At 51.5% G+C, this 17002-nt stretch overlaps 8 protein-coding genes across 8 annotated transcripts; 5 read left to right on the forward strand and 3 right to left on the reverse strand.

The window, feature by feature from the left end:
* Positions 1-650: 650 nt before the first annotated feature.
* BROUX77_002016 (uncharacterized protein) lies at positions 651-2321 on the forward strand (the record flags this gene model as incomplete). The annotated part of the gene is made up of 3 exons (XM_073746510.1): positions 651-776; positions 915-1406; positions 1461-2321. The coding sequence occupies 3 exons, from the start codon at positions 651-653 to the stop codon at positions 2319-2321; spliced, it is 1479 nt and encodes a 492-aa protein (XP_073607098.1).
* Positions 2322-2890: 569 nt separating this feature from the next.
* Positions 2891-5197, forward strand: BROUX77_002017 (uncharacterized protein; the record flags this gene model as incomplete). Its single annotated transcript, XM_073746511.1, has 1 exon — positions 2891-5197. The coding sequence occupies one exon, from the start codon at positions 2891-2893 to the stop codon at positions 5195-5197; it is 2307 nt and encodes a 768-aa protein (XP_073607099.1).
* Positions 5198-5503: 306 nt separating this feature from the next.
* On the forward strand, positions 5504-6682 carry BROUX77_002018 (uncharacterized protein; the record flags this gene model as incomplete). The annotated part of the gene is made up of 3 exons (XM_073746512.1): positions 5504-5624; positions 5681-6393; positions 6461-6682. The coding sequence occupies 3 exons, from the start codon at positions 5504-5506 to the stop codon at positions 6680-6682; spliced, it is 1056 nt and encodes a 351-aa protein (XP_073607100.1).
* A 593-nt stretch (positions 6683-7275) lies between these two features.
* BROUX77_002019 (uncharacterized protein) lies at positions 7276-7689 on the forward strand (the record flags this gene model as incomplete). The annotated part of the gene is made up of 2 exons (XM_073746514.1): positions 7276-7516; positions 7589-7689. The coding sequence occupies 2 exons, from the start codon at positions 7276-7278 to the stop codon at positions 7687-7689; spliced, it is 342 nt and encodes a 113-aa protein (XP_073607101.1).
* A 218-nt stretch (positions 7690-7907) lies between these two features.
* On the reverse strand, positions 7908-9043 carry BROUX77_002020 (uncharacterized protein; the record flags this gene model as incomplete). Its single annotated transcript, XM_073746515.1, has 4 exons — positions 7908-8269; positions 8321-8466; positions 8524-8701; positions 8758-9043. 4 exons carry the CDS (start codon positions 9041-9043, stop codon positions 7908-7910), a joined length of 972 nt encoding a protein of 323 aa, XP_073607102.1.
* Positions 9044-9466: 423 nt separating this feature from the next.
* On the reverse strand, positions 9467-11347 carry BROUX77_002021 (uncharacterized protein; the record flags this gene model as incomplete). The annotated part of the gene is made up of 1 exon (XM_073746516.1): positions 9467-11347. One exon carries the CDS (start codon positions 11345-11347, stop codon positions 9467-9469), a length of 1881 nt encoding a protein of 626 aa, XP_073607103.1.
* A 966-nt stretch (positions 11348-12313) lies between these two features.
* Positions 12314-13199, forward strand: BROUX77_002022 (uncharacterized protein; the record flags this gene model as incomplete). The annotated part of the gene is made up of 3 exons (XM_073746517.1): positions 12314-12371; positions 12539-12758; positions 12833-13199. 3 exons carry the CDS (start codon positions 12314-12316, stop codon positions 13197-13199), a joined length of 645 nt encoding a protein of 214 aa, XP_073607104.1.
* Positions 13200-14156: 957 nt separating this feature from the next.
* BROUX77_002023 (uncharacterized protein) lies at positions 14157-16162 on the reverse strand (the record flags this gene model as incomplete). The annotated part of the gene is made up of 2 exons (XM_073746518.1): positions 14157-16063; positions 16123-16162. The coding sequence occupies 2 exons, from the start codon at positions 16160-16162 to the stop codon at positions 14157-14159; spliced, it is 1947 nt and encodes a 648-aa protein (XP_073607105.1).
* Between the last annotated feature and the right edge of the window lie 840 nt (positions 16163-17002).

The following is a 17002-nucleotide window of genomic DNA, read 5'->3' on the forward strand; positions in this document are numbered from 1 at the left end:
CGGCTGGCTATCCGGGAGCACCACGCCAGATATTTGGTGTCACACTATCTCTCTTCAAGGCCCCCCAATTTCAGCCGAGCAGCCAGTATCTTTTCCTTCTCCAAAGGCAAAATTCAAGCCCAGATGACGAGCTTTGGCTGTTTTCTCCGGCACATGGAGAGAGCGGAGAAAATATCGGCCTTCAGGGGCTTTTCTGTTTCTCCGCAGTAATGGTGTCAGTAGGAAGCAGAATGATGCCAGGAGATTCGAACCAACGCTGCACTTTGCAAAAACACTAGTGTAGGATCTGGAACTAGGATATATTGGAGCTTTGGGCCGTGGTTCACTCCTGGAAGACGGTAAAATACCCGGCGAGGAGACCGCCGGCTTTTTCTCCACACGCTTGCCTGCGCGGAGCTAGAATGGTGTCATTGGCCTTGGTTAATTGACTACACGCGGTATCTGATTGTCTTGTTCACTTGGATTCTGCAAGCGACCAAGCGTGATGTCCGGCTCATGATAGACCCGGTCTAAAACTACAATGCTACTATCCAAGTCCATATATAAGCGGCCACGATCTTCCCTCTCATGGCACGAGTTGCCTTTTTTGCAAAGGTATCTGTCTACGTTCAGCCCCCTTATTTAGCTCATCTCTTTTCTCACTCTCCAACATGGCCAAAGACATCGAGACAGTGTCTGCTGTCTCCTCCACCATACTAGGCAAGAAAGCCGGTAGTGATGTATCCATCAGTCACGTCTCCGCTCTAGTTGGTCGTGACAACCTGGCTGCAGTCGTCGTTCCAGATGCCGACTACGAGGGCCTGCACCGCTTCGACCCCAACGCTACGTGGACGCTTGAGGAGTAAGCCCGCGTCGTTCGGCGCACTGATCTGCGGCTGCTTGTCTGGATCTGTGTCATGTTCTTCGGACTGCAGCTGGACCGTGGCAATTTGTCCAACGCCTTGGCTGATGACTTCCTCAAGGACTTGAACTTGACGTCAGACGACTACAACAACGGCACTACAATCCAGCTCGTGTGCTTCCTGGCTGCCGAGTTCCCCGTGCAGCTGCTGACCAAGCGTTATGGCTTCAAGTATGTGCTGCCGGCCATGATGTTCGCATGGGGCACCGTCTCATGGGCCCAGGCATGGATTACCGACCGCAATAGCTTCTATGTGACACGCGCTCTTATCGGCTTCTGCGAGGGCGGTTTCATCCCGGGTGCCATCCTGTTCGCCACTTACTTTTACACGTCTAAGGAGCTGTCGACACGCCTAGCCGCTTTTTGGTCGACACTGAACATTGCCCGCGTCATTTCGGCGCTTCTAGCCGCTGCCATCTTGGAGATGCGAGGCACGCTGGGCAAGCCTGGTTGGTTCTGGCTGTTCCTGCTAGAGGGTCTGCTGACTGTGGTGTTGGCACTGATTGTGAGTCGTTTCCTGTCAATATATTTGTGTATGTCATCTACTAACACTGGATAGTCCTTTGCGTATCTGCCAGCCTCCCCAGTCAGTACTAAGAACCTCCTCTGGCGCAAGCCGTGGTATACGGAGCGCGAGGAGGTCATCATGGTCAACCGCATTCTGCGCGATGACCCTGCCAAGGGCCTAACTTCCATCCGCGAGCCCGTTACCATCAAGGATATCAAGGCTACGTGGGGTGACTCGTCGCTTTGGGGCCTGTTCTTTATCGGTCTCGTAGCATACATTCCAGCTACACCTGTGCAGGCGTATCTGACACTGACGCTGCGCCGGCTCGGCTTTTCGACGTTTGACTCCAACATGCTCACCATCCCATCGGCCGTGCTGCAGATCATTACCATGCTGGCGTTAACATGGAGCAGCAACCGACGCAACGAGCGCGCGTTCCACTGTCTCTTTGGTGAGGTCTGGGTGTTGCCACTGTTGATTGCCATGATCACACTGCCGGACGGCGGCCATGAATGGGGCCGATTCTCGCTGGTCACACTGATTTCGGGATACCCGTACTTCCACCCGATTGTGTCTGCCTGGATCTCGGAAAACTGCTTCGACGTTAAGAAGCGCGCCATCGCCGCAGCTACATACAACGTCATTGTCCAGATTGGCAGCTTGATTGGCTCGCAGATCTACCGCCGCTACGATGCGCCGTACTACAAGCAGGGAAACTCGGTTCTCGTTGCTTTCTGCGCTCTAGGCATCGTATCGTTTGTGGTTCAGCGCCAGTGGCTGGCTCATCTGAACAAGCAGAAGGAGGACAAGTGGACGGCCATGAGCCCACAGGAGCGCGCCCAGTATCAGAATGATACTCGGACACGTTTTAAAGAGGGCAACAAGCGGCTGGACTTTCGCTATGCGTTGTAGATGCAGTTCAACCGGACTGAAAAACGGAGTAGTCAACTAATGTGATTATTGTAGTCTAATGTTTTAATTGGCCAAGAGAAACTGATATGGAGACTTGTCTGTACAAAGCGTTGATAGTTATCTTTCTGAGACTCGGAGTAAGCAACTAGACAGCGACATCCTGAATTCGCGTTGAAAACAGGGGTCAAGGTCACTCGGTTTCACGGGGTGGGGCCAGAGTTCTATCATATCGTGCAGGATCCCGGGGACCTTCTGCAGCTTGCCCCTAAAAGCCCTCTATAGAACTAACCTTTAGCGCCTATTCGTGTAAGTCGTAGCGCTGAAGCCCCTAGAGTATGACACCATCTCCACTAATGCACACCGGACCCAGGGTCTCGTCTCTAACTCACCTGATCTTCCCGGCAACACCAAAATGTTGTCATCGCAAATGCAAATGACAAGATGGGCTGGGGCTCGATACAGCCGCTCCAGCCGTGAAGCCAGAATTACCTCACCGAACATGGCATGCAGCTGTCTAAAATTCCAGGCTTCAACATCTACATCTCCCAACCACCAGACAGCAACCTTTGATGAGCTCACCACCACATCTAACAGGCTCTTCAATCTCCCTTGCCAGGCCCTCGGGGACTCCCGCCGGCCTCCTGGCCCCTGCTACCGGCGAGCCAGCACCAAAGAAGCGCAAGGTCGGTTCCAAGGCCTGCGACGGCTGTAAAGTGCGCAAGGTGCGCTGCTCCGGCACGCCGTCGTGTGAGCGCTGCACGGCAGTCGGAATCGCTTGCACGTTTAACAAGCTGCAGGCAACGCGCGGCCCGCGCAACCTGCGGCCCAAGACACTTCGCCAGATCGAGTCTCTTCAGACACAGACGCAACATCTTGAGAAGGCGGCTGGCAACGAAGCAACCCATGACTCAGGCCAGAGTGCATGCCCTGGTGTACTTCCCGGTCCACCGCTGGACCAGCAGCGGCATGGAGAGCCCTCCGTCTCGATAAATACGCATGGGCCTGTGCTACAGTCCCCAAGCTCCCCGGAGACAGTTCCTAGTCCTGTCCCTGCAACTGCCCGATGGTCCTCGGCTTCGATGCCGCTTCCTCAACGCACGCCTGTCGAAACGCTTGTTCTGCGACTATGCATATACCGCATGCGCCTGTTTCCCGTGTGGCCCATCGTGGCAGTAGAAGAAATCATTGCCTCGCTCCAAATCGACTCTGGCAACCTAGCCACTTATGCTCTCGCCAACGCCATTGGCGCCGCCACCATGGCCCAGCTCAAGCTCCAGCGTGCCAATAACCCCGAAATCACAGACAACGTCGTGGCTGCTGATATGGCTGCCGAGTGCCAGTGGGCGCGGGCACAGCTGGAGATTGAAGAGACTCAGGCTGCCGAGCGAACAATTGCCCCGGATTCCGCCAGTGAGTCTAGAGCCCAAGCCGAATACGACGCGGATGCAAATTCGCTAGACGCGCTGCGCACCTCATTTTTTCTGCATGTGTACCAAGAGAACCTGCAGCCAGGCGGTAGGACGTCTCTTCTCTTCCTGCGGGAGGCTATTACACTAGCCCAACTGATGGGGCTTGGCCGCGCATCCTCATATGTCGGGCCGTCGGAACAAGAGCAGCGCATGCGGCGGCGCATAATCTGGCTGCTGTTTGTCACGGAGCGCGGCGTAGCTCTGCTGCACAAGCTACCTGTTGTGTTGACGGCGCCAAAACGCTTCCCGCCGTTGGATCTTGTAGAGGGCGATGTAGGCTGGGCTGGCTGCGGCGATGCGGGACCAGTTGGGGGAGACGCACACAACGATCGTCGAGGAAGTGCTGCAGAAGACCACGGCTCCGCGCATTTCCTTCCGGCTTTCCGCCAGCTTGTCAATCTTTTCTGGATTTTCGATCAGTCGGGGGCTCTCGAGGCTCTCCAAAACGACGAGTCACGGCCCAGCAGTGCTTCAGAATCACCGCCCGCTTCCAGGGCCGAGAATTTGGATGCTAACACCGGCATCGTTGCCAACACAACAGCTTTCAGAGCTTTACAGCAGCGTCTACGAGACATACCACTTGGTACAGAATTCAGTGGCAACGACATCCAGCGCGCAGATCTCCTCGTCACTCGACAATGGATGCAAATTCTGCTCTGGCGAGCTGTAGTCGCCCACAGCGCTACTAACTTCCAGCAGCCCAACTCCAGCCCAGCCCACGTCTCTACGCCAGCTCTCGCACTTGGCCCGCTGCAAATTGCCGGCGAATTCCTCCAGCTCATTGCATCCGTTCCGCGCTCGGCGCTGGACGCCCATGGCCCATCTCTCGAGTACAAAGTCTACGAAATTTCGCGCGCAGTGACAGACACCCTAATGGCCCGCTCCCTTCACGACCCCGTCGCTCTGGGCCACGTAGTGGCACCCCTCACATCACCGCCATCATCGCCCAGACAGAACCCGGAGAAGGTCCTCCACGAGCTTCAGCAATTGCTGGCTTCATGTCGCGGTGGCAACTCGCACCTTGTTCAGCGTTTGCGGGCACAGATCGCACAGGTTCAGCCTGCGGCGCTGTCTGTCTCAGCAGGCGACTGGTTCTCTCCGCTCTCGTTGGTTGCGCCAGGCCTTCGTAGCAGGCCTGTTGCTACAACTGTAGCAGGTGCTGGCCAGGGCTTTGTTACTCCAAACATGGCCCTAGCCTGGTCTGATTCAATGGCCGCGGCCGCTGCATTGGAGAACGTCAACATCAATTTGGACTCCATGCTAGGGTTGGGCATGGGAATGGGCGCCAGTAGCGCTACCAGGCTTGGGGTGGGGTTAGGCGGTCTTGGAGTGAACCACTGGTACTATCAAGTACTAGACCCGGATTTAACATCAAACAGCGTCGATCAGAACCAACACCATCCATGAGTGCTGGAGTCCAGTCTCCAACCTGGTCCCCTGTGTTAGCCCCCAATTTCACCATCAATCCCCAGATTTCGCCATTTTAAGCCTCATACTAGTCAATCACAACCTCCGGGCAATTCTCCGTCATTTTTTTCGCCAATGGTATCATTCTGAACCGGCTACACTACATTGACTACAGTCTGTAACTACTGGTACTTTATCTAGTGTTCACGGCCTTCACCTCGTTGCTTTTCTCCGTTTCTTTGCATCTTGCACCACCTCTTATATTATATAACCCTAACCCTAGGATACCGAACATCCATACTCATCATGGCCTGGGAAGAACCAAGAAAGACAGGCATGCAGTACCGCCGTTTAGGCAACTCTGGTCTACATGTCTCAGCCCTTGGTCTTGGTGGCTGGCTGACATTTGGTGGGCAAAATGAAAATGGTAGGGTTATCTGCCTAGTTCGCTCTCTTATGACAATCTTATTAACTACTAGATAGAGACTACTTTTGCCTGCATGAAGGAAGCCTATGACCATGGCATCAACTTCTTTGACACAGCCGAGTCCTACGCCAGCGGCAACTCAGAGATCGTCATGGGCCAGGCAATCAAAAAGTTTGGTTGGAAACGCAACGACATTGTCGTCAGCACCAAGCTCAACTACGGCGGCGCCAACGGCGAGGTGCTTGTCAACAACCATGGGCTCAGCCGCAAACACATCATCGAGGGCTTGCGCGCGTCGCTACAGCGCCTGGATCTCGAGTATGTCGATATTGTCTACGCCCACCGCCCCGACCGGCTGACGCCCATGGAGGAGACGGTGCGTGCCTTCAACCATGTGATCGAGACCAAGGGCTGGGCCCTGTACTGGGGCACATCCGAGTGGAGCGCTGATGAGATCGCAGAGGCCGCTGGTATTGCGCGTCAGCTAGGTCTTGTTCCGCCTGTCGTCGAGCAGCCGTTCTACAACTTGTTGCACCGCACCAAGGTCGAAACCGAGTTCCAGCGCCTGTACGCCCGCTTCGGCCTGGGTTTGACTACCTTCAGCCCACTCAAGTTTGGCCTGTTGAGCGGTAAATATAACGACGCTGTCGATGCACCACCGTCTGAGAGCCGCTTTGCCAAGGGCGATGACAAGTTTGTCAACTACATGCGCGGGAATTACGGCAATAAGGCGTGGCAGGAGGATATTGAGAAGTGCCGCAGACTCAAGGTACGACCGTTTTCAGCATCTGCTAACCCATCCATATACCATCACTTAGCTAATCCCCCTTTCTTAGCCAATCGCCGACAAACTGGGAATTCCGCAGTCTAGACTAGCCCTTGCCTGGTGCCTCAAGAACCCAAACGTCTCATCTGTCATCACAGGCGCGTCGAAGCCTGAACAAGTAGTAGAGAACTGTAGTGCTTTAGAAGCCGTCAAGCTTCTAACCCCAGAGATTATGGCTGAGATTGACGAAATCTTTGGGAAGTTTAATCTGGACCCTGCGAGACAGGACTGAGCAAGATGGAGACACAGATGTATGTTAATTTGGCATGTAACACAGACACACAACCAACCAACCAACCCTAATGAGCAACATAACCCTAGTGGATATGTACACCACTCGAAACTTTGTTCACCTTCATCCAACTCGTTTCGTTTCATCGGCACAAGTGGAACACATCAACCCACCATTTTCCAATAGACTTAACTTGAGAGTGAGTCTTGTCTCGTGCGTGATACACATCTCAAGGCGCGTTTCAACCCCACCACGTCGGCATCCCGCCCCCAATTTTCAGTCTAGCAATCTCAATCTCTACAGATGAAGACACCTAGGGAATCGAGCCTCTCCCTAGTTTGATAGCCATTATCAAACTCGCGATGCCTCAAATTATGGAGCGGGTGCCCGGCTTTTGGAAGGCGTGTGCTGGTTGCAAAGTCCCATTCTCATGTATAAATACAGACTGATTTCTAGCCTATCTTTTCCTCTTCTATCTTGTTCTCCAGGCTGGCACTCGGATAAAAATTCATCGCATCATCTCATCTTCGCTATTCTTATTTGCACATACTTTTTTTTACCTTACCATCTTCTCTCCATATAATAACTTCAAAATGCACTTCTCTATCTCCACCGCCTTCATCTCTCTTCTGGCTCTCACCAACGCCGCGGCCCTGGAACGCCCTGGTGCTGCCGTTAGCCCTCGCTCGCCTGACCTCGAGCCACGCCAAGGCGCCAATGCCAACCGCCCTGTCCCTACAGGTGCTTGCTGTGTTGCCAACACAAGTCTCAAGCAAGATGTTTGCTCTGTCAATGGACAGTCCGGCCGCTGTGTGCCTGCAAGTGTCAATAACTGTAAGTGTCTTGATTGGTACCCGCTGCTAACAGCTGAAATGAAGTCATGCTAACATTGATTCCTTTCCCTAGGCGGTTCTTCTTTGACTTGTATCGAGGATAACAGACTGACATGTGATGCTACCGTATTGGAGCGTGGACGTCCTCTGTGCCGTCTTGCCCAGGGTGCATAATTTACGTCTCCATAGCTACAACATTACTGTATTTATGTAGTTAGTCCAATACATTTGCTACGATATTTCAATGTAGCTTTTTGACAACGGAACAAATCACTGTGATATTGGAATCTCCCTTGAAGAGTTAATTAGTACGGATAATCATTCTAGCACATCACAACGCAATACTGGGACCATGTTGCCATTGTGCTAGTGTAGATTTAATCTGACCATGTTTAAGCCTGAACAAAGTTTTCATCATCGCCCTTGTCATTTTTGGAGTCATGGTCGTGGTGGTGGTCGTTGTCATGGTGGTCATTGTCATGATCGTGATCATGTTCTTGACTGTGGCCATGTTCATGGTCATGATCATGCTTGGAATCATTGTCATGGCCATGATCATTGTCATTATCATCTTCATCATCACGGTTGTGGTCATGATCATGGTCATGCTTTGAATCATGATCATGATCGTGGTCAATGTCGTGGGAGTGATCATTGTCGCGGGAGTGGTCATTGTCGTGACTGTGGTTGTTGTCATGGCCATGGCGATGAGTATCCTCTTGGCCATTAGAATCACTATCAACATCGAACCAATCTACAATAATTAGAATTTGTTTTTTTAACAGGAGCTATTTTGTAATCTTACCATTTTTCTTGACAGGCCTGGCATTCTGGACTTCCTTAAAGTTACCACAAGCAATTCGAGAGTTGGATCTGTCATGGATAACAATGCTGCGGTTACCAAAGAATCCAATGTTACCAGGAGTAGTGCTGAGGTAAATATCCAAGAAGCTACATGAACAATGATTAGACTATGGAGCATCAAACTAAAGAGTATATATAACTTACTATTTGCTGGAGCTATTCTGAGTGACGTTGTTGTGCTTTCCGGAGAGGTCACCAAGCTGACATGTCTCGGGGCGGTTAGGATCACACTCGGGGAAAACACCATTGTGGTACGGATCAAGGTGTTCACCAGTAGTCCCGCAGTCGGCATCTTTTACAGGCTTCTCATGAATGTGGTAGGCTAAAACATAGTCATTAGCAAACCTTGCTATCAGGAAACCAACTAGGTAAGCCTACTGTATGGTCCTTCATGAGGGCTCAGGCCATTCATTTTCAGGCGGAAAATGGTGCCCAGGCCGGTAGGATCAGAGTACGATATAACACGACCATTTTCATGGCTGCCTTTGATATCAGCGACATAGGTAGTCCTGGGAACGTTGTCAACAATAATAGGGGCGTCATAGGTATGATGGTGATGATCCATGTGCTCATGATCATGGCCATGGTCATGATCACTATCCAAGCCCTGAGCCAGAGCTAGTCCTGCCGCGGCAGCTACAATAGGAACAATGGAGAGCTTCATAATGATAAAACGAAAGAAAACTTTTAACTCTGTGGATGATAAAGAAAGTAAGAGTGGTTGTGGGTGGGAATAGAAAGGAGAATTCCCCGAGGAGGTGACCTAGACCGATCTTTTATACCTGGAGATACGGATACCCGGAAGTGTAAACATAGACTAGACGCAGACATCATTGTTATCCAAGCAAGTACCACGATCAAAGTAGAATTGAGCATCAGCAAGATGTCATTGGTCCGGCTAGTGGGGAGTGATGGTACAAACAGCCAAGACCAACCACTATTTTTCTAGAAGTTGAGGTGGTACGAACTTATATTTTCAACTGTTACATAAAATGTGGCGTAGTTTCTCATAGGGATTGATTCATTGTTTTGAATAGCCGTGTTATTGACTCTTTATGGCTGTTATTACCTTGTACCTTTTGGAGTGTCAAGGCAGCTGCAAGAACTCCCGCTCCAGAAAATAGTAATCACCCAACACGCCCAAGCCAGTGATACAATCGTAACCTTCAGTTGCCGGCCAGCCCCTGATGGAGGTGCCATCACTCCAACTGCAGCCCAAGCTTGTTCCCCTGGTGACATCGAGCAGCTGTGATGAGATTCTCTCTGAATAGAGAGCAGGGTTTAGAAATCCGAGAGGGCTCTTGCCAGCTTCAGCTCTTGCTAGGTTGATTCGGGCAATTACACTGGCAAAGACGGGGGTGCTAGCACTAGTTCCGTAGACAGTCCCCTGGACTCCGCTATGTCTAATCAGGAACTTTGAGCCAATGGCCGATACATCTGGCATTGCACGACCTCCGGTGTCATAGTAGCCCGAAAGTGTGCCGTTAAGATGCGAAATGTAGCCCTTGACTGCGGAGTCCTGCCACAACGGCCGGGGGAAGAAGCGACTGAATCCTCCGGTGGAAAAGTCAGCACCAATGAGCGCTTCGGAGTTGAAGACGGCACCGACGGTAGTAGCCCATGGGCAGGAGCCAGGAAAGGAGGTAACAGTGGTGCGTGTGTTGTTGCCGTCGTTGGTTTGGCAATCACCGCGATGGATGCCACGCGACCCACCATCGCCAGAAGCAAATAGAATCGAGACTCCGCGCGCAGTCACTGCAGCCATGAGATCGCAGACTTTGTTGGCATAAGCCTGAGGGACGCTCTTTTCATCATCGGCATAGGAAATGGAGAGAACAGAAGGAATCTCACTGTCCCGCATTGATAAAACGGCCTCAAAGAACTCCAAGAAAGGCTCATTGTCGTTCTCGTTGGCTGGGACGTTCTTGCCGTCGTCGCCAAGTTTTACTCCCCGACCGCCAGTAGACAAGTACGAGACCTTGGCGGGATATGCAAGAGGGATGGCGTATTGTACATCCAAGGAAGCCTCTCCGCCAGCTTTATATTTCGCCTGTTCATTCAGACCGCCATTTATCAAGACAAAGGTCATATTTTTAATTACCTGGGGTAGATGAGGCATGTGGCTTGCCAGAAACGTAGAAAGATCTTGGTTGTTGGGATACTGCTCGAGGAATCCGGCAATTCCCAAATGAGCAGTAGAGCGAAACGTCTCGTTAGGCGTGGTGAAGTTGTACAGCAGTTGCAAACATTCTGGTGTAACCTGATAGTAGCAAGGATATGATGAGGCTGATTGGGTCGATATCTCAGGGTCCCCATCATCCGAACCAAGAATCAGCCCCCGCTTGTTGGCTTCATTTGCGTAATGAGATATGTGGGTGACTGGGTCGATGTCCAAGGAACCTTTTTGATTGGCACGTGACGACACTGGTTCCATGAAATTAGAAATAGGGTGCACAAAATCAATGTGCTTCGCCATATCCTCTGGTAACGAATAACTGAGAGTGCGCAAACGCGGTGAGTCCTCTTTGAATGAATAAAGATCGATATCAGCATTAAGTAGACTGCTTGCTTGGCCCACGGTTGCCGTTACATGGACCCAGTCATTTTGGATCCGGACAGACGAGCTTTCCACACCGGCCTCGGCCAGCCACCCCCGCACGGAATCAACGCGCTCTTGGGAAATTGTGCGAAGAGCTTTAACTTCATCCCCAAGCATATGGTTGGTGTAAGTAGGGCTATCGATATCAGCGGCCTCCAAAACCCGACGCTTCAGGGTATCCATCTGGTCGGTATTGCGCAGTGAAAGCGACAGCTTGATTATTGCATCATTGTCGATCTGGCCACTGAGCTTCCAGCCCTCTGGAAGTCGGTTGACATTTTCGATAGTAATTCGAGGCGGATATGGAGAGGATGCATAGGCGATTGTAGCGGCGCCAGCAAGCAATGAGAGCATCTTTGAGAAAGCCATATTTCTGTGGTTGAAGATGCAAATACTGAAGAGGTGGAAGAAAAAAGAGTAAAGACAAGCGTGCGAAGAAGATCACAGAAATAACAACTACTACGTGACTAATAACAAAACTTCCATGCCAGTCGCCTCATGCGCGTCATGGCAAGGTGCAGATGGCACTCTAAGTAAAGTCGGTTACACTAGTGAGAGGTAGCTTACCGTTTATTTCATCCCGTGTGAAATGTACTAGCCAAGTAAATCAAGCACTGGATGCACTACGAGGGACTCTTGGAATCAAAAAAAGACCGCTCTGCCATCCCTTGGGATTCTAGGATTTCGATCGACTTCCAGTCCACCCAACAGACAAATAACTCGGTGGCCCCCCTTCGCCTTCTTACATATTTTTTCGAGTACAAGCCATTACACACTAATGATTAGCCTCTCGGCTGCTACTAACCTACAAAAGCCGCCCAAAATGCGTCGTACTTGTATACGGCTTGTATCGTGAGACGAGGACACTACATCAATACATTCGGCCATGTATGTGCAAGGTGGGTAGCAGTCGGAAGTTTCATGTTGTGGATGAGTCTAAAACAAGGGCAGCTGAAATTCCATGGGAGTCGGCAAAAGCAAACACACATTCTCTAAAATTACAATGAGCTAGATATTGACAAGGGCTATGGTCGAAGTTGTGGTTGTCGTTTGCAACTAAATTAATGTGTTGCCACTGGTCATTATCTGTCCCTGAGCTATAAGTTAGTCTCTAGATAGTGCTGATCATGTACCCTAATGTAGAGTAAATATATAGGGTTATAGCGGATAGTCTGATCCACCTCAGCCCATCTCCTATCGATAAGGTCGCCATCTGGACAATCTGCAAGGTGTCTTAGACCCTGGCCATCACTGCAGAACAAGCTCGTCACTCGCGCATTCTTGACCCCATCTTGCCGTTCACTCGCTTTTTACTGGGTCGCCAGCACGTTCTCTATGTCCAATTTGTTTTCTCGATTTCGCACATTAACCCGTTCGATATCCACAATGCCTGGTGAGTCTAACCACCTCATCACATGCTTTGGGTCTTGGCCAGCACCACGCCTTGAAGATCAGGGCCCTATCCGTCCTCGCTGCTACCGCCTATGTTGTACGCGGGGCTGCCCCGCGAAGGTGCGGGCACAAATAGCTCAGACCTACGCTAACCGCCAATGCCGATAGCTCCCACCGACCGCCGACCTGTCGTCATCTCCGGCCCCTCGGGCGTCGGCAAGGGAACGTTGTACAAAATGCTGTTCAACAAGCACCCTGATACCTTCACTCTGTCGGTCTCGCACACTACACGTGGCCCACGTCCTGGCGAGGCTAACGGCGTTGACTACCACTATGTTTCCAAGGATGCCTTTATGGACCTTGTCAGCAAGGATGGCTTTGTCGAGTGGTAAGCCTCTACTTTCCCTTTGCTCTGATGATGTGGGAATCTCGCACGGTAGCTAACTATTACCAATGCTGCAGGGCTAAGTTCGGCGACAACTGCTATGGCACATCTAAGATGACGATCGAGGAGCAAACTGCCAAAGGCCAGCTGGTCGTGCTGGACATCGAGATGGAGGGTGTTAAGCAGGTCAAGAAGAGCTCCATCGCCGCACGCTACGTCTTCATCGCGCCGCCGTCGACAGCCGAGCTAGAGCAGCGCCTGCGCTCGCGCGGTACCGAAACCGAGGACAGCGTGCAGAAGCGTCTCGCTGCCGCCAAGGTCGAACTGGAGTTTAGCAAGGGCCCTGGCGTCCACGACAAGATCATTGTCAACGACGACCTGGAAAAGGCCTACAAAGAGCTCGAAGAGTTTGTCTTCGCTGCGCCGCCTTCCGAGATGGCATAGGCACGCTCATACGAGATAGACGTTGGATATGATGGATGAAGATATACCAATCCATATATCCACATATACACTCAAGATCACTGTCTAGACCCAAAGTAAAACTTCACTGATACATAATAACGAGATTGAGGAAGCTATCAAATACAAGAAAACACTATCGATTATTCCAACCATCTTCCCACCACCCCGTCACGACAAGTAACAGTCTGGCACATAAAAGCCATAGAAGGGTAACATTACCCTTTCCACCGTCTAATTACAATGGCAGCAAGTGAGCTCCTCCATTGCCTAACCTGAAATATGACAGCATTCATCTGAAGCAAAAATAGATGACAAAATCCCGTAGACTCTAACCGTAGTAATAAGTTCCCATCATACCCCGAAATCCTTCTTCGCCTCAAACACAAAAGAACCAAAAAGAAAAAGAAATTCAGCTTCTCTCCCTTAATCACGAAAATGCTGTGAGTGGGAGAGAAGGGTGGCGAAAGAAAACCAAGAACAGGAGGATGAAAACAGAAAAAACCCAATGTCGACTTCAGAAAAAAAAAGGAAAAACACGCGACACGAACCAAACAATAAAAACGAGCCTGTATCCAAACGAGAAAAAAGCGGCGAAAAAATACACAAAATGCAAATGAAGAAAGTTAGTCTGGCAACCGAGCAGAAAGAACTCGATGTGGCGAGATATCAGGTCTAGAAACGTATGAGGAATAGACAAAATAGAATCCTGGCCAAACAAGAGGATGGCCGTGGTTGTGATGGCGACCCAGCAAAGTGGCGTCCAGAGCGCACAGAATGAAGAGACAAAGAGGCCAGGACTGAGAATGCTTCCAATCTGGTGAGAACCATTTGAATTGCTGCCCTGATCAACCGAAATCGCCAACAGACGAAAAGACGGCCTACTGTCCCAATCAACCCAGTCGCTCATCTACCGAGCTAGAGTCAACTCTCTGGCCATTAGTGGTGCGTAGTGTCACTGTAGCCTGTGCTGCCATAGACCTGGTGTTGAGGTGCTCTGTACCCTGGGACAACCGCATCGTACTGTGCTGCAGCAGCGCTGGCGTCCCAGCGCTGCGTGTCGGATAACGCGCCTGTCGCTGTGACTGCTGCGTGCTGCTGCTGTAGGGGTGGCGCCTGGATCGCAGAGACGTAGGAGCCTGGGTTGGCCATGGGCCGGGCGTCTATCGTGGTGAGCGGGGGGATGTTGTGCAGGCCCTGGTGACCGCGGAGCGATGGTGACAGAGTGCGCGGCGGCACGGGCGTGGTGGTGTAGCCGCCCCATCCGGAGCCGCTGGACATTGACCGCGGCGACGAGATACCTTCGGGATGGGCGCTTTGTGCGGCGTGGACGGTGTAGGCGGCGGGGACGGAGTCGGTAGGAGTGGCGCCAGGGGGTGAGGGGAGAGATTGGTAGGTGGTAGACAGGGATGAGACCATGTGTGAGGTGCCCATGCCACCGTGGACGTTGCCAAGGCCAGAGGGGGGGCTGTTGGAAGCTGATGGGTTGACGCTGTACTTGCTGATGATCTTCTTAAGCGCGTTTTCAAGTGCGGACCAGGCAAACACTTTGACGTCCTTTTCAATATTTCTGGGCTTTGGGTTGCTGAAACCCATGATGACCTTAAAAAACTCTTCCGTGTCGGGCTTGGCCTTTCCAACTGTCGCAGGCTTGAAGCCTTCTAGATTACGGCGAATGCGGTTCTTCTCCTCGACTGAGAAGCGTGTCGGGGCGACGAGCAGCTGTTCCAGGAGCGAAATCGTATCAACAGAAGTAATGTAGCATCCTTGATTTTCTGCCCACCAGATGCAGCTGACGCATACGCTCTGAGGGGACCGGTCGTTAGCAGCCACCGGCCGGAAGCTAGTCTTGATGCTGGAACCAACGATTGTCCGTCTGAATTGAACTATGCGTCTCTTATTGGCCCATTCCTCGGGTGACCACTGTTCCGCCATGGTCTTGAGCGGGTGCTCCAGTTTGAGTTCGACTCTTTGGGGGTATGAACTGTAACTATTATAGCCGCTGCCGTTCATATTGCTGCCCTGGATGGTGCTGGTGCGCACAAGTCTGGCCGGGATATTGGGCATGCTGGAGGGTGCCATGGTCATGGTCATTGCTGGTCGCATCATGTTGGGGGAAGTCCGGTTTGTCCCGTCAAGAGGCTGAGCATAAGAGTGCCAGCCAGGCATGGACGGTCGCAGAATAGGCGGGGCGTTGCGACTGTATGAAGATCCAGAAAACGTAGAAGGGCGATAGCTAGCCATCATATCAGATGTGCCATTTGAGTATGCGGAAGATCCATAGGCTATCCCATTCGCTTGCTGTACGTCGTAGGAGGTGGTTGTAACATCGGTAACTACAGACTTCGGAGGAGACCCGCTTTGGGAGGATACTGGTGATTTAGAATCTTTGTCGTCGCCCTGTTGAGGTGAAGAGGAAGCCCCAAGACCAGATACCAGCGAGAATTGGCCGGCTGGGATGCGGGAAATTTCACTGCCGTCGTTACCGGAAATGATGACTGTTGCAGGGATGTTGTTGGGTAACCCTTGGGGTACTTCCGAGCTGACAAGGTAGGTGTCGGTACTGTCTGAGGCCTCGCGGTGAACTTCGGCGGTGCAGGTCAAGTTTCCAAACAAGACCGATACAAATGGTGATGAGAGAGCGTAGGGACTGGAAATCCGGATGTTGACGCGTGTTCCGGGTGAGCCCGAAACGGGGTGCATGGAAATGAATGAGGGATACTGGTCAACTACCTGGTTGTTAAACGAGTGGTCCTGGCCCATGTGCCCAGGGTCATGGGAGTTAGTGTAGCCTGTGGATGCATATTGATATGTATGGTCTGGGTAGTCGCGAGCAGCATCGTAGTCTAAGAGGACCATGTCAGTGACATCACATTCATGTTGTTGTTACCTGGACTCTACGTACTGTGCATGGGGACAGGTTGGGGCTTTGAAAATGTTTCCATGGTGGTTGAATTGTGGATCACCGTTGGATCACTGCTTTTCGAGTTGGTTGCTTGTTCAATCGTGAGTGTTGTAGCTTCTGGAGACTCAAAGCGATCGTCCAGAACGACGGGTTGGGTATTGTGTAACTGGGGCTTCACTTGATAGTTAGTTGGCTAATCCATGCAACGTATGAGCAATTCCTTGGATGCGCCCATACCTCAAACAGCTGATACTGCTGCCTATACTCAAGTCTTTGTGAAGACATCCGAGCAAGTTGAGGAAGGGCACAGGTGAATGGAATTCAAGGATAGCCAGAGATTGGACGAATTACAAGTCTCACGAAGGACTGTTGGTCGGGCTATGTAGGGCAGGGTAAGCAAAGAAATACTCACCAAGTCTGCGAGAGCAGTGGCTATCATATGGTTGTAGACGTTTGGCTAAAGAGTGCGGATAGAGCCTGTACTTTATACGCTGGAGTACAGTCGTAGGGCGAGAATCAGGCCTCAGCGTTCTGCGGATAACCGTCTTGTTGGTGACCTTTCAGACAATCTAAAAGGCGGGGACAGGAGGCAACTGTCACTGAAAAGTCTTGGTCTCAGATTTTTCAGGGTTCTAGGACTCAAGGCAGAGAGCGGTGTTGGCGATGACAGAAACAAGTTGAAGGTTTCCTACATGTTCCAAAGAGTTAGTGACAGGTCAGTTCTGCGGAGCGCCCACCTGGTTGACGTTTTGCTTCACGCATGTGTCTTTTACTCCTGCAGTCCCGGAACTTCCTCCCCATGGGACAGACTAAATGTGAATAACGACAAGGGGGTAGATTACTTGCAAGAAGAGACATACCTTGAATGCTATTTTCCTTT

This window comes from Berkeleyomyces rouxiae (assembly GCF_048999995.1).
Source record: "Berkeleyomyces rouxiae strain 22BRR77 chromosome Unknown BrBRR77_ptg000002l, whole genome shotgun sequence".
Taxonomy (NCBI): domain Eukaryota; kingdom Fungi; phylum Ascomycota; class Sordariomycetes; order Microascales; family Ceratocystidaceae; genus Berkeleyomyces; species Berkeleyomyces rouxiae.